Source organism: Miniopterus natalensis, chromosome 17 (genome assembly GCF_054644295.1).
Source record: "Miniopterus natalensis isolate mMinNat1 chromosome 17, mMinNat1.hap1, whole genome shotgun sequence".
Lineage (NCBI taxonomy): Eukaryota > Metazoa > Chordata > Mammalia > Chiroptera > Miniopteridae > Miniopterus > Miniopterus natalensis.
The window spans coordinates 45,642,289-45,669,918 of record NC_142097.1 but is presented as its reverse complement, the minus strand read 5'-3'; the positions used below and the strand labels follow the sequence as shown (position 1 = coordinate 45,669,918).

Genomic DNA, 27,630 nt, shown 5'->3' with positions numbered 1-27,630 from the left:
AAATTTAGGCCCAGGAGATCCGAGTCCATCCGTGGCGGGGAGAGGGCGAGAGCGGCCGGCAGAGGCCGGAGCAGGGGCGGCGGCGCTCGGACTGTCCCCTCCGCCTCGTATTGTGGCGCTGGGAGCGGCGGGGCCGCCGGAAAGCGATGGTGAAAGCGGGGCCGTGAGGGGGGCGGAGCCGGCAGCCCGACCCGCAGTAGCGGCAGCAGCGGCACCGCCTCCCTGAGCTCAGACCCAGGAAGCGGCCGGGAGGGCAGGAGGGAGCCGGGCCTGCCGCCGCCGCCATGGAGCTCAGAGTCGGGAACAGGTACCGGCTGGGCCGGAAGATCGGCAGCGGCTCTTTCGGAGACATCTATCTCGGTGAGGCGCCCGTCCCTGCCTCGGCCGCCGCGACCCGCGTCCGCTCGGCCCTTCCGGCCCGGCCGCCCCCCGGGACCCGCCGCCCCCCGCGGCTCTCCCCGGGCCCCCGCCCCGCCGCCGGGCCCCGCGGCTCCCAGCAGGAGCTCGCGGCCTGGCCGGGCCGCGCCGCCGCCCCCGGGGCACCTGCCCGACGTGGGCCCGGGGCTGCGGGGGCGGCGGGGGTCGGCCCGAGACCCCGCGGTCCCCGCCGGCGGCCCGCAGCCAGACAAAGGGGGCGGGCGGGGCCCGGCCCGCGTCCTGCGCACGTGCGGCGGGCTGGGGGCGGCGGCCGGGGAGGCCCGGGCCGACCGGAGGCACCCGCGGCCCCGCTGCCCCGCTGCCCTTGCTGCCGGCCCGCGCTGGCCCGAGCCGGCCGGGGACGTGCTGCGCACCCGGTGCCCGCGCTGAGAGCCCCGGTGGGGGCCGGGGGCCGGCCGTGTCCGGACGGTGGGCGGGAGGCCGGCGCGGTGGCGGCGCTGCCCTCGCGAGCGCGCCCTCGGCTGCGAGGCCGTCGGGTAGAAGGGACGCCGCCTCCCGTCGGCGGCCGCAGCGCCCCGGCTGTGCGGGCCCCGGGCAGGAGGGCGCACGGCGGGGACGCGGGGCGCTCGGGAAGGACCCCTGTGCGTTTCCCAGGGTCTGGGTGCGAGTCGCTCCAAACCCCCCGCCCTGGGGCGCGTCCAGCTGGCCCGCGGCGCGGGTGCGGAGGAACTGCTGTTGCGCAAGTTTGGGGGTGAACTCTTCCTGCGGCGGCTGGTTGTTTCTCTGGCTGGTGTACCTGTCACGGAGGGTCGGGAACGGCTTCGTGCAGGGCAGCCCTGCCGCGGCTGCTCGTGCCTTTCGGGGCCTGGCCGCGCGCGCTCCCCGCCCCTCCTGCTGCCGGGTCACCCGGAGAGGACGCGGCCGCGCCCCACCCCGCCCCTCCCGGTGGGGACTTCAAACCTGCGCCCGGTGCCTCCTTCCTTACCCCAGGGGTAGCCCTGCTGCACGCTGCACGGTTGCTTTTGAACCTGTATTTCCGCCTACTGCCCTGCTGAGTGAACCCCACTTTGGAGACATTTGGATTTTACTACTTAAATATTTATGTCCAGCAGTCAGTCGGTTGCATCCTCACCAGCGTTTTGGGAGGCAAAGTGCTGCGTAAATGGCAAGCTGTTTGCCTTATTTATAGAACAGGTTTTTGGCAAAACTTTTAACCTAGGATCTAGGAGCTGGACTGAGAGACCAGTCCATTAGCCACCCTTATGCGGGAATCAAGAGGAGATATTTTAACATTTTTTGTCCTCTGGCCTTAGACTTTGCCAGACAGCTCTTGGTTTCCGAAGCTGGGTTCAGACAGTCGCTTGGGGGGAGAGTTGTCAGGTCATTTCCTGAGATGTAAGTTCTCCCGTGGGGAGTGGGAACTCCGTGGGAACCCGGTCTGCTTATTCACTGCCCTTCCCTGGGGTGCGCAGTAGCCACTAGGTGCAGATCAGGCTGACAGGTGTCCATGTGTCTAAGGTGGGTGGGGTGGGTAGACTGTGGCTCTCTCTCCTCCTTCAGAGCACCCATACAGCACCCATCGGGGGTCACTTGGAGTTACTTGGTGGGGCTGAGCACAGCCAGGCTCTTTCCCGCAGCGTTAACTTGGGCTGCGTGCTACCCCAGAGACCTCATTAGCTGGAGTAAGTTGTGACTGGAAAGGTGGGTCTGAGGGTGCTCACCACATACTGTAGTTAGGGGTCAAAGATGAGGTCCAAAGAGCATAGGATGGATTGAGTCATCTGTGCCGTAGTTTTTTTTCTGTTTGTTTAGGCCACTGATTAGGCATTGCCGGAGGAATTGAGGCCTCATCCTGAAAATCGGTAGTCCTCTGTCATCATTAGGCCATCGAGTTTGTTTATTTGTTTGTTTAAATATATCTTTATCGATTTCAGAGAGAGGAAGGGAGAGAGAGAGAGAAACATCAATGATGAGAGATTCGTCATTGATCGACTGCCTCCTGAACACCCCCGGCTAGGAATCGAACCTGCAATCCAGGCATGTGCCCTGACCCAGAATCGAACCACAATCTCCCGGATCCTAGGTCGATGCTCAACTGCTGAGCCACGCTGGGCTGGGCCTTAGTTCATTGTTTTGCTATTGGTCAGAATGCTCTTGACTCCACCAGGTAGGTTCACCCTGTTTTGAGCCTGGTGTTGGGGTTGTGGATGTCCACCTGGGACTTTCTGTGCTTCCGTACCTATGACATTGGGAGGGAAAGGTGGTTTTTCAGCTCCAAGAGGGCCTCATGCACCAGGAAGGCCCAGCATTGGCCTGTCTTCCGGGTAGCCTGCTGCTTAGAAATGGTCTTGCCATGTGTGCCCTGCCAGGTCAATCCCTTGCTTCCCAAAGTCTCCACTTCATGGAGGTGGTCTCTTGGAGCTGTTTCTCCAATGCCTGGGCTTCAAAAGTATATGTACTGGACTTGGGTCACTGTGGACTGCAAAATGTGTGGTCTTGATCCGCAGTCTGCCTCCTCTTAGCTTGACAGATCCTGAAGGTGCCTGGGAAGGCCTCAGTGCTTGCTCACGTACCCTGTGTAGCACACATGGCAGGAGGTTGCCACACCTGGTGCTGCAAGAAGGAAGCCATGTCACTCCTGACCTCCCTGTCTTAGCTTTCACAAGCTTCAGCCCCTGGTTGCTGGAGATGACTTGAAGCCCTGTCACTTTGCTTTCAGGGTACCTCTTACACATTTGATAACTGAAAAAAGGGCAGAGCCAGTGTCCTCAATATGGACCCCGTGCTCCCAACCCCAGTGTGAGCAGTGGACCCCCGGAAGAAGAGTGTGTGTGCGGGGCAGCCTGCAGGGACCGGCTGTGTGGTGGTATGTGGTCAGTATAGGTGCTGCTCTGAAGTTCAGCTGTGTTTGCAGAGTGCCTGCGGGATGCGTGGCTGAGTGGGACCGTGTGAGCTGTGCTCGGAGCTGTTCTCTACCCTGTCTTGGAGGTGGGTGGCCGGTCCTTGGACCTTCTCATTCCTGATGTCAGAATGGAGGTTTTCGTTCTGCTAGCTGTTGACTTTGGTACCTGACCCTGTCGCTTGTCAGTTTATCACAGGACGGACTATGCGGTCAACTTGACAACGTGCCCAAACACTTTTTTGGTGCTAAAGTTTAGGAACCTCTTCATATCTGATTTTCATGTTTCCCCTTGCTGACTTTCATGCTCCCCAGCAGCACTCACCAGGGTGTGGAACACACAGTAGGTGCTCCAGAGTGCTGGCTGGCGAGTCCTCACCTGCGTCCCTCAGGGTGGTGGCCTGAGGGCTCTAATGAGAAGTCGGGACACCACCAGTTGCTTTGTCAACACTTTCCCTGGGGGTGACCTTTGCCCTGCAGTTCGGAGGCCTCCCTGTTTCTTCATGGGTGTCACTCCTCAATGGGAGGTACCTCCCTGTCCCAGCATGGGGTCAAGCTTGCTGGGGTTAGTTTCACTTATTTGCCATCTGCCTTGTCTGCTCAGCTTGAGGGACACAGTTTTGTTCTCCTAGGACAGCACTGACCTGGGTCTGAACATAGACTTCCGTCTGCCTCTTGAGGAGTACTTTTGCCTGGCAGGAACTGAGTGCTGCCCAAGGCGAGGCTGTGTGGGAGCTAAAGCCCCTTAGTGTAAACAGACACGGTGAGGAAACACTCGCTACTAGGCTTTGACTTGTTCCGAGTCTGGAACCAGAGCTCAGTGGTCTCTCTTAAATTCCTCCATCTTGAAGTACTTCCAAAAGTCACCTGCTATGAAGCACCAGGTTTTGCAATTTGTCACAGACTGATAGTTCTGCAAAACAAGATTAAAATGGTGCAGCAATGTCATGTTGTCATCAGAGCTCCACGGTGCTTCCTCGCTGTCCTGTGTTTGTCCCTTCCTGGAGTGTGAGGCTACTGTAGGCCATGGGAGGTGGGGCAGGGCTGCAGACTGGTGGACCTCAGTTCTGTCTAGTGGCCTCTGCTGGTTGGTTTCCATGGAGGCAGCCCACCGTATGTGCCGCGCTCATGTTTGTATAGCTGGGAGCCCATGTAGCCCTTCTTGTGTCATTACACCGAGGCCATCTCTGTGTCTCTGATCTTGGCTGAGGCTGGTCCTGTTGCAAGTGATCCTGAGGGAGGTGGCTGAGTTACAGGTGTGATCCTGATGGAGGACTGGCACCATGGTTGGAGGAGGAAATTCCTATGGGTTCCAGAGTTGCCTGTGGTCATGTGCCCCACAGACTCATTTTGCAGGGTAAGTGATCTATGTTAAGCTTTATCGGCCCCAGTGGGTGGAGCTAGAAGTTCATCCACCTTCTCCAAGGCGCTGGTCTGGTGGGTAGTCTGTGCAGGCCCAGGCTGTTTTTTCACTGCGTCCTAGCTAGGGTGGCCATGCTGAGTGTGTGGAGTTGCTGATGTCACTAGTAAGATGAGTCATCCTTTCCTCCTGGGCTGGCGAGTTCAGTTCCGGGTTCCAGGTCCTCACAGGAACTCTGAGTTCATTTTTCATTTGCACAGTGAATTTTATGGTGAAGTCATTTCTCTTGTAATTGGATAGATTGTCTCTACTGCAGGCAGACATAAGGACATGCATTACCTGCTTGTCTCTGAGTGCCTAAGAGTCTTTGTGTGATGGGAAATGAACCTTAGACCGAGAGGGCCACAGGCAGTGGTCAGATGGGGGTATTCCCACTGAACCCAACACTGGGGACTGGTTTTTGGATTCAGGCTCGCTAGATGTGGCAGCATCCCATGCAGCCGTCTGAGCAGATGAGAAGAGACTTTTCTTTGGGTTTCTTGGGCATTTACTGGATGTTAATGTAAGCAGGTAGCTCTCCTGCTGGTGGGTCACTGTTATAATGCTGCTTTTGGTCTTCGAGTCTCTGCATGCTTTGTAACCATTACCCTGTTCACCTCCACAATTTCCTGGTGAAACACACTGCCAATCTCCTGGCCAAATGTAGGTGGCAAGAGAAACTGAGTCACCAAGCGCTGGTAGAAGGAAGTATCTCAGGTCCTGTCGAGGCCACTGGAGCCAGTGTTATTTGGTTCACAAAGAACTGTACTACTGAGGAGGAGCCCAGTGTTTCATCCTAGGAGTGCACCTGTGAGGAAAGCCAACAGAGTGCTAGGTATGAGCCGTGGAAGACTTCTTTTTCTGTTCTCTCCTGTTAAACCTCCTCAAGGAAGGCCTTGCAGGCCCTTTTGGGTCAGATTGGAACTCTGAAGCATTTGTGTGTGAAGCAGGAGGGGTGGTGGTTGTCGCGTATCCAGGTCCGTATTGGAAGAAAACCAAAGATAAAATATTTGTAGATAAAAACTCCTAATTTTACCTTGAAACTCATGGGCTGATAATTATTAGGAGGTATTAGCAAACATATTGTGTTTTAGTACAAAATTAACACAAAAAGTGTGTGACAGGTACGTGTTACATAGGTGTAGTCAGGGCTTTGAAAACGAGTTCACCCTCCCAGTCTAGGGTCAGTAAGAAACGCACAATGATGTCCTGTTGCCTAGGAAGCATGAAGCTTACTGAGGGCCGCCACCCCGGTGTCCCTTGGCCTGGTCTATGATGGGTTAGCGATGAGCACTGTGGCCCTGGGAGCTGAGCCTATTTTAGAAGTACCCTGGCTGTTCAGAGGGGTGTGTGGCTGGGTTCCCAGGCTGGGTGAACTGAGGTCATAAAGTGTTTGGTGAAAGCCAGCCTTCCCTCGAGAAAAGTACATGTGTACCCACAATCCTATCTTGGTAGTGCAGGGGCACGGGACCACACAGAAGGTGTTACAGGAACATGTGGAGTCACCTTGGGGTTGACCAGGAGGGTGATGGGAAGATTCAGAGCAGGAAAGATGGGAGACTGAAGAGACCCCATCGGCCTTCTCTGGGTCCCCCAGTGACATGATCTGAGTGGGCATGTGCAGAGGTGGGCGATGGGATACCAGATTGGACTTTCCTATATGTGGTGTATGCCCATTTTAAATGGGAGGAAGGGTCATCCTCTTGGGATCTGTGGAAGTGGAGAGCTTCCTTTGGTCCCTGGAAGTTTCGGATGGTGCTCCTGTTCCTGGCTACTGTGACATTGGGTTAAGTGGTGGCACCAGGTAATTAACGCTGTGCTTTTCTTTTTTTGCAAGGTACGGACATTGTTGCAGGAGAAGAAGTTGCCATCAAGCTTGAATGTGTCAAAACCAAACACCCTCAGCTCCACATTGAGAGCAAAATCTACAAAATGATGCAGGGAGGAGGTACGGCCTTTACCTGTTAAAAAAGACAACCAGGGTTGTTTGATGGGGGGCATGCATCCTGAACCAAAGTCTCTGGTTTGTTTTGGGAAAGGGAAGAAAATGCCCACACCCTGGACTGAGCTGAGTGGTCCTTTCAGATGCTGTCAGACGGGCCTGCAGGAGGCCTCACTCGAAAGAAGTTCAGTCTTTTGGCTTAAACACTGCCTTCCCTAGTTTCATTTCACGTAACAGTATCTGAACTGGGCTTTGTGTGATTTTGATTTCCCAGGACTGCTGGTCATCTTTGTGCCAGCTCGGTCCATGCTTTCCTCTAGCTTTGGGGGGGTTCCCTTCAGACTTTACTGAGTGAAACTACTGCGCGCCTTCCAGCTCAATTACTGTCTCAATTCTGTCCCCAAACCTCCCCTTGGGCCTAAGGGTGTCTGATGTCAGAAGGTGCCCATTCTGACCTCAGTCTAACTTTTAGAATTCTCTGGATTTTAAAATTGTTTCTCTAATGGAGCAGAAAGGGATTTTATGGGGGTGGGGGTCTCAGAGTCTCGGAGATGCTGCAGCATGGAGTGGGCTGACTACTGCTCCCAAAAGGACCTGGGAGCAGAGCCTTGTGTGGGAAGGAGGGATGCCCTGCTTCCTCCTCAGAAGCACTGGGGCACTTGCTAGTAGAGGCGGGGCTTTCCCTCAGGATAGCCTCCTGCAGCGCTATGTCGTATTTTCCCAAAAATGGTGTGTCTGCTGCTGGAAACCAGCACTTGGTACACACAGCACAAACCGTCCTGCGTGGCCCCTCCCCAGGGGTGTCATTGTCTCCCGCCTGGCGTTTCATGGGACCATAGAGGCCGTTGACTGGCTCACGGATGAAAACTTTCTGCCCCTGTGGTCCCAGGGAGAGGTGCGCAGAGGACCCAGCCAGGGTGCTTGCCCTCCAGCGGCTGCAGCAGAAGGAAGTTTGTCAGGCACAGCTTTTAAGGTGGTGACCAGTAGAACGAGGTGACTCAGGTATAGCCGTCATGGGGGAGGGGCCTAGTGCTGAGAATGGAATAAAAGCTCCCAACTTAAAGGCCTGTTGGCTCTTAAAGGAGCAGCACCTCTGAGAACTCCCAAGCTGGGGCACCCCTGTGCCTCGTGGGGCTGCCCTCTGCATGTGGCACAGTGCAGGAGCACCCCTCGCCCAGGTTGGAAGGATCAGAAATGTCTCCAGACAAAGCTCAATGCCCAAACCAACATTGCTTCCCATCTGAAGCCTGTTCTGGGAGATGGGGTGCCACCTACTCTTGGTCTTCCCATGCCCCTTCTCTGGGACCCTGTAAGTGTACCCAGATTCTGCCATTCCCACACAGATTGGGTTCCCCTAGTTTCTGATGCACACTCAGTGGGAGCTTTCTGGGTGTACAACCTGTGTTTTAGAGAACAGTGTCCAGAAAAGCAGAGCACACCCTTCTGGGAGTGTTCTGTGAACTCATGGACCAAGACCGTGCTGAGCCCGGCAGAGAGGACGTGGGAATCTGCTTTGCCCAGAGAGCAGGGCCTCTGCTGTTCACCAGCTTTCTACATGACATCCCCTGTGGGTGCTGTAGGCCACTCTGTTGCTATCAAGGGACAACAAGCACCTTGTGGCTCTTCTTTTTATGTGAAGTCCTGGGTTTCCTTGCAGGTGGTGCATGCTGGAGGCTCGTAGGGCTGCTTCGCACTGTCTGGCTTTTACTACAGGTTGTCCATACCCGTGCTCTGGTGGTGGTGGATTGTGCCTGGCCAGGGAGAACTGCGGCTCGGTGATTCCGAGGGGAGGAATTGGGTAAACACACGTCAGTGTCAAGGATTGTTAGAAGTGTTTTTTGCATGTGCTGGCACAGTTACCACCACACCAGTTCTCTTCAGTGGGTATCATCAGCCTCATGAATGAGGAAACCAAGGCACAGGTGGCTACAGAACTTTCCAGGGACACAGATGTGAACTTGTGTATGTAGTTCCCAGGCCATTGGTCTGTTCCCAGGAAGAGGTGAGGCTGCCCTCCAAGGTGGCCAGAGGTCAGGAATGTGCCCCAGACCTTCCACGTGCCCCACATCTGGTTGGGAAGAGCCATAAAAAAACCAAAATGGCAGAAATCAATTTAAGTAAGTAATGTTGGTGAAGGACTTGGGTAGACACCAGGTTTTTATCAAAATGTAGTGGACTGCCAGGCAGAACCTAGAGGCCAGCTACTCCTGATCCTGCTCTCAGAGCGGCTGTCGACCTCCTTCAGTGGCCCCTTGGTGGAGAGCATTTGGTTCATAGCTGCTCTGGTCAAGGCTAATGGCTGTGGATGGAGGGCACTGGGCCCTTTGTATGAGTCCAGGGCCTGCCCTCAGGAGCCACAGCTTCACCCATGTCACCTCTCACTCCTCTGGTGCCTGGCCGGTTCCCACATTTTATTTCAGTCAGTCATGACCTTTTTACTACGAAAAGGTGCATATGACAGGTAGATTTCAAGAAGACTACAGCAGACCCCCACGATTCCCACCTCAGTGCCTGCACACCCACCCAGCACTCCCTTGAGGAGGAAGGAGTAGCCCAGTCTCTCCTGATGGCCTTGCTTAGCTTGTTTTTAAATGTTTGTTTCCCTGTCACCCCCCAAGAAATCTGTTTTTAAAAACCTCATGTCATTGCTTAGAAACCTTTGGTAGCTTTATTTTCAATTGTTTTAAGGTTAAGTGGCCAAAACTTTGTGAACATTTGTATTTGCATTGATGCTGAGTCCCTGTGTTTATATCGAAACTTCTCACAAACCTGGCTTAACCCCTGGTCTTAACCCCACCCTCACCCCAAGGTATGTTTTGGTGTCTGGACTCCATGAGAGTTCAGAACTTCCATCCTGATGGCATGTGGGCACACACCACCAGGTCGCTCTCCTCACCCACGGCCCTATTCCAGCACAGGGCCCGTCACGGCCCTCCAGCTGCACAGGTGCGTTTTCAGATCCTGATCTGCCTGGCACAGGTATCTGGTGTCACCGTAGCAGCCTGTGTACAGGCTGAGGAGCATTCTAAGAATGGGTATTTTTGGGGGCTCCAGTGGCCTCCGGAGAGTCTACCTAGGACACCCCAGAGTTAAATGTATAGATTTGTGGTATTGGGGGGGGGGGGAATAGAGGAAGCAGGGTAGGAGTCAATTTTTAGGATTGACCTGGCTCTACATAGAAAATAGGGAAAGAGTGCCCTGGCCGGTGGCTCGGTTGGCTGGGCATCATCCCAGGCATCAGAAGGTCGCCGGTTCAGTTCTCAGTCAGGGCACATGTCTGGTTTGCCGACAGGATCCCTGGTAGGGGGCATGCAAGAGGCAGCCAGTTGATGTTTCTCTCTCTAAAAAAAAAACAGTAAAAAAATTTTTGAAAAAATGGGGAAACAGGACAAAAGGAAGAAAGGATGGCTCAGGACCTTGCTGCAGCCTGTGTTTCAGACCGTTTGCTGGTATGAACCTTTTGTCACAGATGCTCTGGCGATTCTCCCAATAGAAGAAGAAGCTGGTAAACAACAAAGCCCTAGAAGTGCACGAAGGAACATAATACATTATATTTACACCTGCCGGGCTGCCTAGTGGCCATTCACTAAATCAGTGACACGAAGCCCAGGAGCCGCAACAAACAGTGACTAGGCGGCGAGGTTGGGGCGGTGAGAATGCAGGATCAGACACGTTACCCAGTGTGCCCTGTTGCACGGACCCCAGTTTGACACGTGAGCCTCCTTAGCTTCCAGGACACTGCCCACTGCTGTTCAGGCACCATGGAGCTGAGGCAGGGCAGCTCACATTAAAGGTTAAGGATTAGGGTCCTTGCTTCCTATAGCCACCCTGGCAGCTTGGGGTGGGTGCAGAGGTATCCTTAACATCCTGGTGACCTCACATTTTCTACAGACACACATGAGTCCTGTGGTGCCAGGAGGCCTGGCCAATCCAGAAAGGACCTGGTGGGTGAGCGGGTCTCTCCTGGGATTGGAGGCCCAGAACAGGAATCCTTCCTCACCTGTAAACACCCTTGCCAACCTCTTCCTGTTCACACTCATTCCCAGTCTTCCAGGAGATCACAGCCTGGGGCCCCAGTTAAAACCTCCTGTTTGCATTGAAAGTTTGGGGCTTTCTTGAGGACACTGGCCAAGAAGCCAGTTCTGATTGGCAAAGTGAGGTGGTTGGGCAGGCTGTGCACTCAGATAGGTGGTCTCCATGGTGACAGAACATGTTCCTGCTGTGCAGGCCCCTTCGGCAGCCGACTCAGCCCTGACATTTCTCATGGGCCCCAGAACTAGCAGCACAGGAACACAACATCAGAATATTTATATCAGGAAAAAAGTTAAAATGCACAGGATGAGTCATGCACACAGCTAGCGCCATGGGCCCAGGAATTGGGACCCACGGAGCAGTTGTCCCAATGAATGGCATCCAGTGGTGTGTGTGCTAGCTAGTGAAGGAACAGCACGCCTGCAGCTTGACCCCAGCCACCCCGTTTTGCCTCATCCTAACCCACTGCCCAGGACAGATGAGCACCTGACCCCAGAAGTGGGCTCTGAGGAGACAAGCACTGGAAAACCCTGCCTCACCCAAGACCATCCCTCCCACAGAACGGAGGGGCTTGTGGTTGGGACGATCAAACTGCTCTTGTACTTAGTCTCTTCACTGACACAGGAAATGTCATCATTACACATTCTTTAAAAGGAAAACAGCTTCCCTATCCAGGCCACTTTGAAAAGCTGGAGGTTCTGGGAGTGGAGAGTCCCATACAGCATGCAGGTTTTGAAGGGGTTCCCCCAAAGGCCTTGAGTACACTGCACAGAGAATGGTTGGAGTGCCTCTGCCTCCCCTCCAGGAGGGAAGAAGGGTAATGCTGTGGATTCCGGCCTGATGGCAGTGTCCTCCCTTTCTCTGTCCACGCTCCTTGAAACTCCACTGTTGGTTCTCCTTGTAGGGCAGGGCTGTGTCTCCCTGGAAGCAGTCTGGCTTGGCTTTCCCTGTGAGCTGGGCCACCACGTGTCTGATGCTCTAGCAGAAGGGGCATTTCTGGGACTGGGGTGGCAGCTTGGTTCCTTTGCAGGATGGTCTAGACCTCCACAGCTGTGACACCTGTCTCTGTCTTCCTTCATCTTCTCCCCCTTGGACACCTCACTCCCAGGACAGAACACCTACCAGGGCCAGTGGCTGGAGATACTCCAGGCCTTTGGCGGACTTCTGAAAGCTCAACTCCATTGCCTTGCCCTCCTTTGGGCTCCAGAGCCCTCTGTGCAGCCTACTGAGGATCAAAGTGCATTGGGGGGGTCAGTTGTGGCCGTGGCACAGCAGACGCAGACAGGAAGCCTAATCTCATGTGCATGGTGACCCACTTATGGATGCCAGCCCCGTGCAGCAGCTGCAGCTCCCGGCGCCTTGTCATAGCTACCTGCAAACGGCTGGGTGCGTGCAGAGCCCACAGTCCACTGAGCCCCAGGGCCCTGGTCAGGCAGCTGCTAGCCCCAGAGAAGTCCAGAAACACAAGTAATTTTTAAAATAGTTTACAGTAACCAAATACAAACCATAAATTGACTAGGAATAAATCCTAAGCCAGGTAAGACCTGTATGCAGGAAAACGTAAAGCTATTGGAGGGTACCAAAGACGCCTTGCAGGCTGAGGCACTGTGCTCCTTGAGCAGAGGACTCGGTCTGTTCTCCCAACGTTCCTCGATCCAGTGGGATTCTGGTCCACACCCAGCAGGGTGTTTCTTTCAGCATAACAAACTGACTGGAGAACTCCCAGAACAGCCAAGGGCCAAGCCTGGCCAAAACACTCCAAACGTCAAAACTCACAGCATCCGGAAGGAGTGGCAGCCCGAAGTGGAGAGCACATAGCATCCAGATAACAGCTTCTTAATGTCATTCCCACAAGGAGCCCAGGCTGCTGGGGGAGGTGGCTGATTACAGGGTGGGGTGGGCAGGAGGTGAGGCCGTTTGGATCTGGATGTGGCCCATAGCACACAGGAGTGAGCTTGGAGGGACATCTGTTGGCCAAACTTGAGATAACTGGAACCTCAGAATGAACAGCCCATGGAAGAAGGGAGGGGCATTTGTGAACCCATAGTGTGCCCACACAGTTAAGCTCCACAGAAAAATGAAGACAAGCAGTCCATTGGGGAGCTACCCCTTTGTTGATGGGTTCAGGTGTAATCGCCGATGCATGCAAACAACTTCAGGGGAACGGGGCCTGACACTGCCCTGGGAGCTTCATCCGTGAGGACTTAGTAAGAGAGAAGGAGCTTTTGGTGTCTGGCAGGTAGCATCTGACAGGTGGTCAGACCCAGCAAAATCCAGATTGAGGATTGTTCTGCAGAATTGCCTGAACTCCAAAAATGTGAGTGGTACAAGGTTAAAGGGCCGTCTAGACTTCATGTGATGCGTGTGGCTCTGAGTGGACCCTGGGTGGGGGAAGCTGTGAAGAATTCGCTGAGTCACGCAGGTGGGGAAGTGTGTGGACTGAGATATGTCGCTGTGCTGTCTGCTCAGATGTTGGCCGCGGTGGTGCTGCCCACACACATGGAGACAGGAAAGGGCCTCGGAGCGGACTGGAAGGACCAGAGGGCCCTGTAAGCACATGGTGCTGACACGGTGGGCTCTCTGCCTGTCTCACCCAATAATCCACCTCCAGGGCATGGACGTCAATATGAAGAGAAACGAAAACGTTCTTAGTTTTTAAAATCAGCTTTGTCAAGGTGTAATGAGCAACGTATTTTAAGTGTGCAGTGTGATAAGTTTTGCCACGTTTACGCCCTCATGAAACCATTACCATAATCAGGAGAGGTGGTGTATCCATCACCCCCCCTCTGTGCCTAAGCACCACGCCTCCGCTGCTTCCCTGGCCGGTTGCATCCCCTGGAGCTTCTGTAAGGGAGCAGGACTGTGTCTTCTGTAAGGGAGCTGTCCGTGCTGCGCGTCAGCCGTCTCTGCCTTCGTGGTCTGAGGCACCGCGGGCGTATGTGCTCACCTGTTCGCAGACGCCTGTGCTCCAGGTGTCGGGCCTTCCGAACAGCCACTGCAAGCTTCTGCGTGGGCCCGTGGCTGTGTATTTCCTCTTCTCATGGGTAAGCAGCTGGGGATGGGGCCTCGGAATCCAGCTGGGGGTGTTTCACAATTGCGTTGCTTGAAACTGTCGGCCTAAAGCTGTTTATAGTATTTCCTGTTAGCCTTTGAATTTCTAGATGCACAGTGCCCCCTCATTCTTGATATTGGTAGTTTGCGCCCTCTCTCCTTTTCCTGGGCGTCTGCAAAAGTCATCTTAAAGAACCAGCTTTTGGTTTCAGTGTTTTCTCTGTTGTTTTTATTTCATTGATTTCCACTGATTGTTTACTCCTCGTGCTTGCTTTGGGTTTCCTAACTCTTCAGAGGGAAGCTGAGACAGTCAGTTTCTTTCTAATACAGGTGCCCACTTGCTATAACCCCCCAGTACCACTGTCACAGCGTTGCCTAAACCCTGCTGCTCTGGGTTTTCGTTTTCATTTAGTTCCACGTGCTTTCCAACCCCCTTCTGATCTCTTCCTTGATCCAGGGGTTATTTAATTTGGTGTATGTGTGGAAATCAGCCATTTGTTATGCTTACCAATCTATGGGATTTGGAAAGGGCACAGCTGGGAAGTCTTGTATCTGCCTCTATAACATCCATGGCCTCGTCTGAAAGACTCAAAGGCTGAGGACTGTCATTGTGGTCACTCACCTGCCTGGTGGCTGGCACTGCTGTTACCAGGGGCTGTGCAGCGTCTGAGACCTTTGCCTATTTGCCAGCACACCAGTTGGCGAGCCATGGTTTCATGGGTGCTGGCAAAAATGAGAGTCCCTGACTCCAGCAAAGGGATAGCAGCTTGAAAGGCATGGGGAGACACCGAATTGTGTGGCTTCCGGGTGAGGGCTGCACTGTCCCGTGTTGAGACAGCCCACGCAGCCTGCAGGGACAGGCAGGCGCCCAGTCTTTCAGAGTGTATTGCGTAGCTCCCAAACACTTGGGAAATCCTCAGAGCTCTCCATTACCTATTTCTGATTGAAGGACACTGTTGTCTGAGAACATGCTTTGTACAGCCTGAGCCCTTAACTTCAGCGAGGCCTGTTTTGTGTGTCTGGTACACGCCCGTGCGTACCTGGGGTGTTCTGCTGCAGAGAGGGACTGGCGCTCGGTCAGCCTGGGTTTGTCTTTGTCTCGGCTTCGTGTTCTCCATGCTCTGTTGGCAGCAAATACACTTCAGGATTATGTTCTCTGAAAAACGGGTGCCTTTGTGGCTATGGAGTGACTGGTGCCTAGTCATTTCCACCAGTGTTCTGAGCCCTTTTGTCCTCCTGTCTGTCCTGTTTGTCACCTGTGTGTAAGGCACTCAGCGTGTGCAGTGCGCACAGAGGGTTCTGCTCGTCTCTCTGATCTGAGACAGTCCCTCACCTGGGCTTTGGCGATGCTGCCGGGAATTCCTGTCACCAGACTGAGGGGAGTGGTGTCCCTGTCCTTTCGCGCAGTCATGGCCGTGGGAGGGGCTCACTGTTTTCACATTTAATGTGACTACTGGGGTCAGGCGATGGGTGAGTCTGCCATCTTGCTGCTGGTTTTTGTCTCATCTTTGTTTCATTTTCTCGACTTTTTTGTCTTCTTTTGGATTAACCAAGTATTTTCTTAATGACTTTTCTTATGGTAAGCGCCTCTGTTGCCTTATTAACCATCCTCTAATTATTCTAGTGGCCAAGGTGGGGTCTGTCACGTACGTCTTTACGTGTCGCAGTCTCGTCAGTGGTGCTGAGACGTCTGGTGTGGAGCAGCGGAACCTCTGAAAGTGCGCTTCCTCCAGCCGTCTGCACCTCCTGCTGTTGTGTGCGTGTGCGTTACCGTCTTTGTTTAAGCCGCCCTGTCTAAGGTGTGCAGGGTGAGGTTGTTCACTGCTCTCCGCCCTGTGGATCCCGGACTTCCTTCCCTGGCATCACCTGCTCTGTGTCTGGGGAGGAGCAGGCGAGCAGAGCAGTCTTCTGGTGCTTGATTCTGCACCTTGCTGTGTCGGGAACGTCCTGTTTTGTCTTGACTGGGGAGTGCAGCCTATGCTTGCGCAGAATGCCAGTCTTCCTCAGCACTTGAAGGTGGCTGGGCCTCCACCTGTTCTGATGAGAAGCTGCGGCCCCCTTGTCTTTGTACCTCGGTATGTGATGTGTCTCTCCTCTGCTGCTTTGAAGATGTTCCCATCCCTGGTGGTGAGCACCTTGGCTGTCGGGGGCAGTAGTGTGAAGGTCTTCATTGGCTCGTCCTTGGGGTTCATGGAGCTCCTTGGGCGTATGGGTTTAAATGATGGCGTCCAGCTGTTTCTTTGGTGTGACGTCTATCCCGTCCCTTCTCTCTCCTCTCCTGGGGCCTCTGGTTTCAGAAATGGCTGTGGCTTGAAGTCCCACACTGACTGCAGCTCCATTGGCTGTCAGCAGTTTCTACAGATCACCTGCCTTCAGCTCACAGTGTCAAGTCTGCGTGAACCCACTGTGGGTTTCCACCTTGCACGCTGCAGTGTTCCCCTAAAAGTTAGAGTTGAGTCTTCTATGTGTCTCCCAAGCTGTTGGTTCATGAATGATGACAAGCGAGGCACCCTAACAGAGGATGTCAATTGCAGGGGACCCTGGGCGCTGCTTCAGCCTGCACCCCTCTCTTCCCTACCCCTCTGTCCTGAATCTACACCCACACACAAAGTAGGCATCATATTCTTGCCTTGTGTCCCTGCGACTGCTGCCCACCTGACCCTTTTCAGGGAGTCACAGTGTGAGTCAAGGTCTTCTGACCCCATCTCCAGCCTCCCTGAAACACCCTATCTCTTCCAGTGGGTATCCCCACCATCCGGTGGTGTGGGGCAGAGGGGGACTACAACGTCATGGTGATGGAGCTGTTGGGACCAAGCCTGGAAGACCTCTTCAACTTCTGCTCGAGGAAGTTCAGTCTCAAGACTGTCCTGCTGCTGGCCGATCAGATGGTAAGAGTTTGTTGTTCTGAAGCGATGGGTCTGACTCGCGGCACCTCTCTGTCCACCTGGTGTGCACAAGGTGGAAGTGGTGTTCATTAAGCTTTGCCGCAAGGTAGTGACATGGGAGGTTGGGTTTGGAGAGCCACTGCGGCCAAGGCACAGTACACTCATGGGAGGCCTGACTGGCAGTTGGGACTGCTGGTGCAGCTGCTGTCTGTCCCCCGGGAGAGCCCGTGAGAGGGAAATGCCAGGCATGGGGTGAGGATAGTGGGTTCTGTGTTCCGTCCCAATAGTTGAGCAGCTGCTTTGGCTGAGGGTGCAGACGCACAGCTCCAGCAGGGCCCTGGCTGCTGGGCAGGAGCCGCCTCCAGGCGCTTGTCAGGCTGACTCCACCCTGCCGCTCTGCCTGCAGATCAGTAGGATCGAGTACATTCACTCCAAGAACTTCATCCACCGTGACGTGAAGCCCGACAACTTCCTCATGGGGCTGGGGAAGAAGGGGAACCTGGTCTACATCATCGACTTTGGCCTAGCCAAAAAGTACCGAGACGCCCGCACCCACCAGCACATCCCCTACCGTGAGAACAAGAACCTCACCGGGACGGCGCGGTACGCCTCCATCAACACGCACCTTGGAATCGGTGAGCCCTGGCCCTGGCCTAGGCTGCCTGGGCACATCCGGCGTAGCCCAGGGAAGGCAGCCCCGGGGGACCAGGGTCAGTGCTTGGGGTGGCAGAGGTGGCAGAAGGACTATGGAGATGGGGTTCTGTGAGGTCGGGGCTGGCTTTCTGGCAGCTGTGACATGGTGTGGCTCACCTGGGTGTCGCAGTTCTCTAACAGCACGTCCAGGGAGCTTCTGGTAGAAGGAAGGGATCCAAGTGTACTTTCCTGTGGTCTTTAGAGTTCATTTCCACAGTAAGTGTGTGCTTGCTGCTGGCGTGGGCTGGGTTAGACCTGGTTCCCTTCTGTTTCCAGAACAATCCCGAAGGGATGACCTGGAGTCTCTAGGCTACGTGCTCATGTACTTCAACCTGGGCTCCCTGCCCTGGCAGGGCCTGAAGGCTGCCACCAAGAGGCAGAAGTATGAGCGCATCAGTGAGAAGAAGATGTCCACTCCCATCGAAGTGCTGTGCAAAAGCTACCCATGTGAGTGTCCTCGGGGCTCCCCTTGGACAGGTGCCCCGTGAGGCCAGACTGCTCTGTGATACTACATTGTCTTTCTTTTTTTAGAAGATTTTTTTACTGATTTTTAGAGAGAGAGAGGAAGGGAGAGGGAGAGAGAGAAACATGGATCGGCTGCCTCCTGCATGCCCCCTACTGAGGATCAAGCTCGCAGCCCGGGCATCTGCCCTGACGGAATCGAACCAACAACCTTTTGGTGCCCAAGACGACACCTCAGCAACTGAGCCACCCGGCCAGGGTGATGCTGCATTTTCTTAAACTTTCCCCAACTCCTCAGTTCTTCATAGTGTGGCTGGTGTTTCAGTCCCTATTTTGCCCCCAAGTGTGGAGCGTGGGTGGTACACAGTGATGTTACCTGTTGCATGCTGGCTACCAGTTGGGGATGTTGCTGGTTAGCTCTGAGTTTCTTGTTGTTTTACAGCCGAGTTTGCCACATACCTGAATTTCTGCCGTTCCTTGCGTTTTGATGACAAGCCTGACTACTCGTACCTGAGGCAGCTTTTCAGAAACCTATTCCACCGCCAGGGGTTCTCCTATGACTATGTGTTCGACTGGAACATGCTCAAGTTCGTAAGTGGCATCACCAGCTTGCTGACCTCTCAGTGTGAGCTGGGAGGTCACTGAAATGGTAGCTCTCTCTGGGGAACCTTTTATGTAAAGACCACAGGGCAAGGAAATGATAGCTCTCTCTGGTAATGTGGAACAGCCCACCAGCAAAAGGCCGCCAGCCATCTGGTTCCTGTCTTGTGTGAGAGGCAAGCTGTCGGAAGTTGGGGTTCAGAAGGCACGCTTGCTGCACCCGGAGCTGGGCTTTCCTGGCAGGGCTTTGGAGTCTGGCCTGTGGGTTGGTTCTACCTGAAGGCAAGAGGCTCTGAGAGCCAAAGTGCCCGTCGAGGGGAAGCAAAGGCAGACAGGACAGACATGGGGGTGTCTACAGGTGCGGGCTGCCCAGAACCAGGGCTATGACCTGAATGCCAAGCCTCCTTTTGTTGAAAAATCATTTTTTTATTGTTCCCATCAGCCCTGAAAGTATTGTGGTGCTGACTCTGAGACATTGCGATGTGGTGGCCGCTCGCTTCTTGTGCAGGTGTGGCCAAGACTGAGGCTCCTGCACATGAGCTGAGGACCTGCTGAGCATCCTGGCCTCCACCCCTGGTGGGCGGCCAGGGGAGGCGCTGGATGTCGAGTCTGACCTTGGCCCTGCAGCAAGCTGGACTTACGCTTGTTACTCAGTTCGTTCATTAATTGCACTTGAGAATGCTGCAGGGAGTTGTGGGTGGAGCCTGAACTTTAATTTGTTCTGATGAAACAAGCCGCCTATCCAGGTCAGCTCTGTGAGTTCAGTTAATTAATCCTCAGACCAGGGCCAGAATTCCAGTTGTTCCAGAACTTCCTTTTCTTTTATTAAAAACTTGTTCTATGTAGTTATGAGCTTAAAGTAGACATTGGAACCTTTCCAGGTGACAAAATCTGACTGAGGCGCATAACCTCCTCCTCAGGTACAAAACAGGAAGCCTTATCCCTGCCTCAGGGCGTAGGTTCTTGTGCAGGGGGAGGGTCAGGTGGCTGCAGCCCCCCCCCCCCAAGGGTCCGCCCACAGAGCCAGCCTGACCCAGACCTAGCCTGTGTCATCCATAGAGAGCCAGGTGCTGGGAGGAAGGGCGCCCCGGGTAGCCTTTCAGTGACGGCCCTGTTAGTGATGCTGCAGATACCCAGAGTCTGGACATCAGAGTGGACCTCATTTTAGGGCTTGGCCAGCTTTTTCTATAAAGGTCATGTGGTAAATGATTTTGGCCCTGCAGTCCGCACGGTGCTGCAACCACCCGGGTCTGTGTTGTAGCCAGAAGGCCACTCTGGGCAGTGTGTAGATGTGGGCATGGCTGCCCAGTGAATTGATCGCAGAAGTAAATGCATCTGGACTTGGCCTGAGGGCCACAGTTTGCAGGCTCTCTCGGCTGGTCAGGCTAGGAACTGTGTGAGCTTCATTGTGCGGTATCCTGTCCTGGCTGTACCTCGTGACATGCAGGGCCCTGTGCAGCAGCTCGTTTCTTACAGAGAGTGAAGGGCTGCTTGTGTCCAAGTCCACTACATGGCCCACCTGGGACAAACCTGGTCTCTGGCCTCCTCGTGCCGTGTGCACTGGCACCACATGTGCCCTGGGGCCAGAGGTCTGAGCTGAGTGGACCCCTCGGCTCTCCACATGCTGCCGCTCGCGCCTGCTTCTCAGACTCCCCAACTGTCACGACCTCAAATGATTTTCTGTCTCCGTATGCATGCTGACAGAGAAGATGGCCACCTAGCTGCCTGGGTGTTTGGGGTTGGAGGAAGTGCCATAGCCATGGGCTGGGTTTCCTCTGCTGTTCTGGGAAGTCGGAGGAGGCCCATTGCTCGCTCCCCACTCTCACTGTGTGTTGTGCTGGAGGGAGAGGCGTCTCGCAGGCTTTGACAGCTTCACAGCATATTTGTCCCAAATGCCCTGGTGTTCTCTTGAGTTGCAGGGCACAGCCAAGGGCCTTGGGATATTCCTCAACAAACCCAGCTCACTTCTGGTCTCCTCCTCTTACCTTCCTAGGGTGCCAGCCGGGCAGCTGACGATGCTGAGCGGGAACGCCGGGATCGTGAGGAGCGATTGAGACACTCCCGAAATCCAGCCACCCGTGGGCTCCCTTCCACGGCCTCAGGCCGGCTGCGGGGAACACAAGATGTGGCTGCTCCCACCCCCCTCACCCCTACCTCACACACTGGTGAGTGGTCCCCAGCAAGAAGTAGGGTTCTGTTTGCGTGTGATCTCAGGGGGAGCCAGCTTTGAGCAGAGTCTGGGTGGGTGGCTGTGCCTTCTGGGGGATGCCTGTGTCCCCCAACTCCTGAGGGCAGAGAGGCAGGGAGCAGCCTGCGTGGCACTTCCAGGAGTTTCTGTCTCACAGTCTCTCATTTTTTTCATGACACACGTCCCCCCACCATCCTCTAGATACCCACTCCCTCCCCATCCCTGACAGTATTGTACGCAGAGCCCTGGGTAGCCCCTTTCACAGTCCAGTGGGATGTAGGATGGTGCTGGGGACAGAGCCCTGTGGTGGAGGGTTGGAAGACCTCACTCCACCCCCTCCACTCCCCTTCAGCTAACACCTCTCCTCGGCCCGTGTCTGGCATGGAAAGAGAGCGGAAAGTGAGTATGCGGCTGCACCGAGGCGCCCCTGTCAACATCTCCTCGTCGGATCTCACGGGCCGACAAGATACCTCCCGCATGTCCACCTCACAGGTATGCGTGCCCAGCTCGCCAAGGGTGGGACACTGGCCACAGGCTTCTCCGTGTTTGGACTGGTCTTTTGGGCTCTGGACAGAGTGGGGTGAGGATTTTAAAGGGTTTGAACTGACGAGGGATGCTGTCCCTTGGCTGCTTTTCACCCCCTTGGTCGAGAGCCTCTGAGACCAGCTGTGGGTACAGGGCTCATCTCCCACCGTGCTGGGACAGGTAATGGGGCCTTTTCTCTTGCGCTGCCCGGGCCCTGGCTGGCCTCGGGGGCTCAGCGTCTTACCTGTGCACACTTGCCACGCCGTGCCTGCTAGCACTGGGTGTCTCTCGTAGGCACACCCAGCCTTGGACTCCTCTCACCCTTGTTGGTCAGGCAGTCCCCTGACAGAGCCTGGCCGGGGGAAGGGCTGCTGGCGGTCATGTGGGGTGGGGTGCACAGAGGCCTGTTGGGGCCCAGGAGCTGGTGACATGCTGTGGTGAGAGTTCCTATCTTGATGTCCCTCTGCATTGATCCTCGGGAGGCCTGGCCCACACGTCCTCCGTGTTTTCCTCTCCCACTCGGGCTCCCACTGCTGCTGCTCTGTCTTGCAAGCGCCTCTCAGCACAATAGCTCTCCTTTCTCCATTGAGCCCAGGTCCCCATCTGTGGTAAGGTGGTTAGGGGTCAGGAACCTAGGAGCCGTCCCTCTCTCCTTCGACCTTTCCACGGGGTGTCCTGGGGGAGGGCTGGCCCGGGCTGTGATCAGGCAGCCCCTCTGGTTCCCTGTGATGTCATCTCTGTGTACCGGTCAGCTCGGGCCCCACGGCCAGGCCTGCTGGGTGTGGGGTGTGGATTGTTGGCAAATGGGGCGGGTTGGGCACAGTGGTCAGAGTACAGGGTCTGAGAGCTGCAGGACCCACTGACCTGGCAGAGGACAGGTGTGCTAGGCAGGGGCACTTCTCACCAACGAGTGATTCTCCTCGACACGGGTAGGCTCTGGGCCATAGCGTTGTCCCAGAGATTCAAGATGCATGGGGTGTGAATGTGAGGCATATTGGGCTAGTGAGATGGGACCTCTTCCTGCCCCTGGCCTCCTCCCCACACCCAGCAGGGGTTTCAGGGGCCTCTTCCCATGAGCCCTGGAGTCCACAAGTTAGCAGCTGGGAGCAGGTCCTAGGAGCTGTCCACCCCCAGCTGCATATATGGTGGCTCTGTGGCCCCGGACACCTCAGGTGGGGGCATCCAGCACCTATGGATGCCAGGGCTCTGTCTGTACTCGAAGTCCAAGTGTTGGGGACCCAGGCAGCAAGGACAAAGGAAAGGAACAAGCCTAACTTTAAAAAAAGAAAAGGTCTGATTGGTTTGGGATCATTGAGGAAATGTAGTCAGAGGTCCCGCAGGTGTGAGGCACTTGCAGGTGCGAGTCCAGCCTTCTCCACCCAGGCCAGCCTCAGCCTGCTGGCCCCCAGCGCTGACTGCACGCAGCTCCAAGGCTGTTCCTGGGAAGTCTTAGCTGAAGCAAGCTTGTAACCCCTTATATTCCTGTTCTCTGCTCTCCACCTGAAGGAACAAACAGCCTAAATGTGGGTGGGGCCTCTTGAGAGATTTGGTTTGGGGGTGTTTCCCCTTCAAAAGCAGCACCTCAGCTTTCGTCACTGGTCACTCTAGAGATTTTCTGAGGACCTTCACTTGAGGGCAGGAGCCCTGGGGGAGGTGTGTCCCGATGCATCATCCCGGGCGTGGCTGTCTCAGGTTTCCTTGGTCACCATGGATGCTCCTTTAGGAGACTCTGAAAGGCCCTGTGTCCAAGGGCATGATCTCTGCCCCTGTGGGACAGTACAAGGCTCCTTGGGAGACTCGGGGTGTGACTGCCTCCGATGTCTGCCCTGGCGGTTTGGAAGTTACGGGGTAAGTGGAGTCCCTCCCATTTCCATGACTCTGTAGCCTCCAATCACACTTGCTTCCCAAAGAAAGTGGGGTGAAGGAGAAGCAGCCATGTGTGTGCCACTTTCTCCATGGCAGCATCTCCTCTGCTCGAAGAGGCGAGTCCGGTGCCTATGTGCCTGGCACAGCGAGGTGTTCCAGCTCCAGCCACTGCCAGCCCGTCTTTCGGGGACCTGCTGACCCTCTCCAGCTGGGTGTGGGGGCATTGGCCCCTATGTCCCTTGTCCTGACCCCTGGCCATCTTGCGCTCACACTCTGCAGGAGGGGAGCCGCTCCTCCTTGCACCCACTTCCTTCTCAACGGCAGCTGGTGCTAGACCAGCTCCCCGGGACCCCAGTCCCTGCATTCCCAACTTTGGAATTCAAGTCTGGCCTGTGTGGCCAAAATAACACGAAGCCCAGAGGGCATCTGGTGGAGGAGCTTGTGCGACGAACATTCTTCTCTTGGTCCAGCAGCTCTGAGGGACTAGTGCTGGTTCCCGGCTGTTGACTCTTTGTATTAGTTTTAATTCATAGGGTCCCACCAGATAAGGTCCCACCCTTCCCACGTTAGTGAGGAGATGCGCCCAGCCCCCGTCCCGGGAGTGCTGTCCTCGCCCCTGCCCAGCACAGGCTGCTCTGGGCAGTGAGCAGCACCAGGGGCGGCTGTCTGGCATTGGTTCTCTCGGCCCCTTGTTGGCCCTGGTGGCAGGTCATCCTGGAGGAGCAGCTGTGGCTGCTCTTGTTTGGGGGCAGTTCGTAAAAGGTGAGGCTGAGCTCCTGGGCGGTTCCTGGGGTTCCTTCTGAGGCCCCCGGGCCAGTGATGGTGAACCTGGTGGAGGCGAGGTGAGGACTCGCTTCTAGAAACAGGAGGCCTCATGCTGGGCCAGCCAGCGGCACCCTTACCAACAGCTGTCTTTTCCCCCCACCTCAGAATAGCATTCCTTTCGAACACCACGGCAAGTAGCTGCACGTCTCCTGTTGGAAGGCAGCACTGGGTGAGTGTGCTCATGGCCGGTCTCTGCAGACAGCAGGCGCCAGGGCGGGGCGGGAATAACCCCTCGCCAAGGGGAGCACAGGTGGGCTTGGTCGTGCATGTCAGTGCTGCAGAGTGAGGTCCCTCCGCCGCCTTTCCCTTGAGAGGATTCCAGAGCAGCTGTGGTCAGGTGCCCAGTCTGGGGTGGGGGGCAAGCAGACTGCAGGGGGTTCCTAAACGGGTGACTCCCAGGACCTGCCCCCTGTGTGAGTCAGAGCCCGGGGCTCTATGTGCACTGGACCCAGTGGCCCCAGGACACCGCTGGGTCCTACTGGATTGGTTGTGTTTGGGTCGTGTGTCTGTCGCGCTCAGCTGAGTGGCCGCGCTTGGTGGGCCTCTTGGCTCTTGCTGCCTGAGACTCCTGTGGTCTCTGCAGTCCCGGCTTTGTCATCTCTTCCCTCTGCGTTTGTCTTCCTCATTGTTTTTCTTTTCGAACTTGGTCTCTGCCCAACATCTTGTCCCTGCTGTCATGTGTCCCCGTCGCCCAGCCGCCTGCTCCTTGCCGACGTGCATGGCTGGGCGCCCAGGCTGTGCCTCCCCTCTCTCGGCCACACTGGGCGGCTCCTTCCTGCCGCTGAGGGCCGGTGGCTGTCGGGCTCAGGGCCGTGTGGAGCCTGCTGCGGCTTTAACACAATGGTGTTCTGGGAGCCATCTTGATGGGAACTGCTTGTTACCTCTCCCGCAGAGTGTGGGGGTCCCAGTGCCCACGAGGCCTGGCCCCATTTTCAAAACACCAAGTTACTTGGGTGGCTGGGAGCAAATATCTCTTTCCCGCTTGGACTCTGGTCCTGTCGTTGGCGCGCTTCTCGGCCCCGCCTGCATGCCTCTTCTCCCGTCTTCCTGTCACTTGTTCTGCTGAGCACGTGTCCTGGCCGCAGAGGGAACTCCTGGAGCGGCTGGGGGCTCGGGCGTCCAGAGTGGGGCTAGGCGCATCTATCCCCTTCCTCCCAGGGTACCTCACTGACCGGCCAGCCCTCCGGCCGCACGCTGACCTTGTCCTGTGCTTTGGCTCCGACAGATTCCCGGTCGGGTGGCTTCCAGTGGTCTTCAGTCTGTCGTGCACCGATGAGAACTCTCCTTTTTGCTGTGAAGGGCAGACAATGAATGCATGGCTGATCTACTCTGTTACATGGCTTTACTAGTGACGCTCCCCGGTCTAGGACACCGGGTGCTCTCCAGGCCACCCACCCAGCAACGCCGTGGGGACACAAAACAGACTAAACCGGACAGACTCCAAGCGCTGCCACCTCTGGGGCTCCACTGAGGCCCCACGTGAACTGTTGTCACGGGGCTGGGAAGAAAAGCCGAGTGCGAGACACTTGCAGAGACCAGACTCCCGTCCAGAGCCTCTCGGTTCTCCCTGCCGCGGTGGCGTCCGCGCTCCCTGGCGAGTCTGCTGTAACCACCACCTTCTACTTGGTTCTGACAGTTTTGTATCATTTTGCTAAAAATTACTGGCTTAAATCTGTGTAAAGAAATCTTTTTATTGTTTCTTCTTGTCTGTTTCTGCGGTCTTAACAAAGATGTTGACCTCAAAATGTCCCGGCTCAGACACGGCGTGGAGTTTCTGTGTAGACTGAGGCAGGCACAGGGCACCAGTGCCGCCAGCAATGTTTCCTGCTTCTGTTTGGCGTAGTCCACCGTGGAGAGGGGTTTTCTTCCGGAAATTGTCACGTGTACACGTGTAACGTGTGTCTGTGCGTGTGTTGTGTGCTGTCCTGTGACCTCACCTGGTTTTGGCCATCACTCCCTCACCACCGTAAACTGAGCCACCAGGACTCGAGTCGTCGGCTGTTAGAAAGTTCGGCCGCGAGCAAGGGCGGCAGTGGAAGCCAGGTGCCCACTACCCGGAGGCGGAGGCCATGCCTGGGCTTGGCTGGGCCCTTCTGGGCTGTGCAGTTACTTTGCTGGTAGTTGTTGCCTCGATGCCTTTGGATTTGGGGGCATTTTCTAAACAGACTGTAAACATTAGTGGTGCCGAGTAGCCCCTACTGTGTGCTAACGTCTGTGTGCTCAAGACCAAGGATGGGTGTCCACCTGGAATGCAGGTTTGCCCAGAAAGGGGCCGGCCCAAGGGAAGCCCCTCTGAAGTGCCAAGGAGCAGGTGATCCTGAGACCCGAAGGTCCAGGAGGGTGTGTCCTGCTTTTGTGACTGTCCCTGGAACGCAGTGAGCCCACAGGCCGGGAGGCAGGCAGGGTGGGTCTCATTCTCACCAGAAAGACCCTCAGGGTGCCAGGCTGCCTGTGGTTGTCCTTTCCAGGGCCCTAGGCGGTGGCAGCCAGTAGACGAGGGCCCTGTCTTGGGATGAGGTGCAGTGCGTCCATTTGTAGGTACTTCCACTCTCCCTGCCCCCCACTGCAGAGGTGTTTGGGACCTGGGGAGCTTGTAGGAAGCTGTTAGCCTTTCAGGTGTTCAGGTCTGTGTCCCTCCTGCCTGACTCCCACAGCACAGGAGTGCTGTTCCCGGGACACCGACAGGTGCACTGACCACAGGGCTCAGGGTGCTTCCAGACCCTGAGCTGGCTGCTGCAAGCTTGTGGGGACAGGGGCGGGGATGGGTGGGTCAGGGCAGGTGGGAGCTTCCCTCTGGAGCTCAGCGCTGGCAGTGGACAGTCGCATCCCCACCACCTGCAGGAGCCGTGGGGCAGTGTGTACAGTGTGTCGGTGGTGTCTGACCTGTGCATTTGTGTGACCACTGTATTTGTGTACTTACTACACCCTGTAAATAATAAATATATGACGTCTACCTTTCTTCCCTGCCCCCAGCACGTGGTCTTTATTTCGTCAGCTTGGGAGTTTTCAGTGTGTAGGTACCCAGGTGGAAACTTTCTGAGCCAGGTGCCAGCCTGTCAGCTGGTGAGCCTGCTGGAGCAGGCAGGTGGACTGAGACGGGGCTGCTGCACTCAGCATCCTGCCCAAGTTCCCAAGGCCTCGGCCAGCCCATGCGCCCCCCCATCCAGCCCCAGCCAAACCTTCTGGATGTGTTGTCCGCTTCATAGTGTCCCCAGGGGAGACTCTAGGGGGCTGCCAGCCCTTTCTTAGGCCAGGCCCTGTAGGTGCGGGGGGAGGGGGGGCACACACACAGGACAGGACGCTGCGACCTACTCTCTGCTGCTGCAGGGCAACAGGAAGGGGAGACACCCATGGGGGGCACTCAGTCCCTGAGCAGCAACCCCAGGTAACTCTCACCTGTAGCAGCCAGGCTGAGCTCCCATCAGGAGAGAAGGGCGTGGGTGTGCACAGCCCAGAGAGCTAGCGGCCCACCTCCAGTACAGGCAGGCGGCTGCCGAGACCACAGGCCTCCGGGCCACAGTTGGAGCTGGCCCTTAGAGACCTGACAGGTGGGGGCTGGCGTCTCCACTTTGCCCAGAGCCCCAGCTTGGCCAACCTTACATGGGACCGGTCAGCAGGTGCAGGGCTGCACCTTGACCCATAACTGCCTGCTGAGGCGACAGACCAGGAAGGACTGCAGGCAGGTGCCTGGCTCCTGCGCAGAGCTCCAGGGGCTGTGTCTTGGTGACTGAACCCCAGAGGTGAGCCCTCGCTTGCTTTTCGTTGCAGAGGAGCAGGGACGTGGCGTCTCTCCGGCTGCACTCGGCCCGCCAGGGCGCTCGCCAGGGCACCCGCTGCCGTCCCCAGCGCCCTCGACGCACCACCTACTGAGGCAGGCGGCCCCAG

At 56.1% G+C, this 27,630-nt stretch overlaps 1 protein-coding gene across 3 annotated transcripts; it reads left to right on the top strand.

The window, feature by feature from the left end:
• Window positions 1-231: 231 nt before the first annotated feature.
• On the top strand, window positions 232-27,630 carry CSNK1D (casein kinase 1 delta). 3 transcript variants are annotated; one of them, XM_087826437.1, is made up of 10 exons: window positions 234-360; window positions 6,514-6,624; window positions 16,441-16,589; window positions 16,993-17,221; window positions 17,556-17,726; window positions 18,184-18,332; window positions 20,335-20,506; window positions 20,882-21,021; window positions 23,851-23,914; window positions 24,971-26,705. In XM_087826437.1, the coding sequence occupies exons 1-9, from the start codon at window positions 285-287 to the stop codon at window positions 23,881-23,883; spliced, it is 1,230 nt and encodes a 409-aa protein (XP_087682563.1). In that variant the 5' UTR covers window positions 234-284; the 3' UTR covers window positions 23,884-23,914; window positions 24,971-26,705. The 3 variants fall into 3 exon arrangements, with proteins under 3 accessions (XP_087682561.1, XP_087682563.1, XP_087682562.1); XM_087826435.1 differs by lacking the exons at window positions 23,851-23,914; window positions 24,971-26,705 and adding an exon at window positions 27,514-27,630 and having other exon boundaries at window positions 232-360; XM_087826436.1 differs by lacking the exon at window positions 23,851-23,914 and having other exon boundaries at window positions 236-360.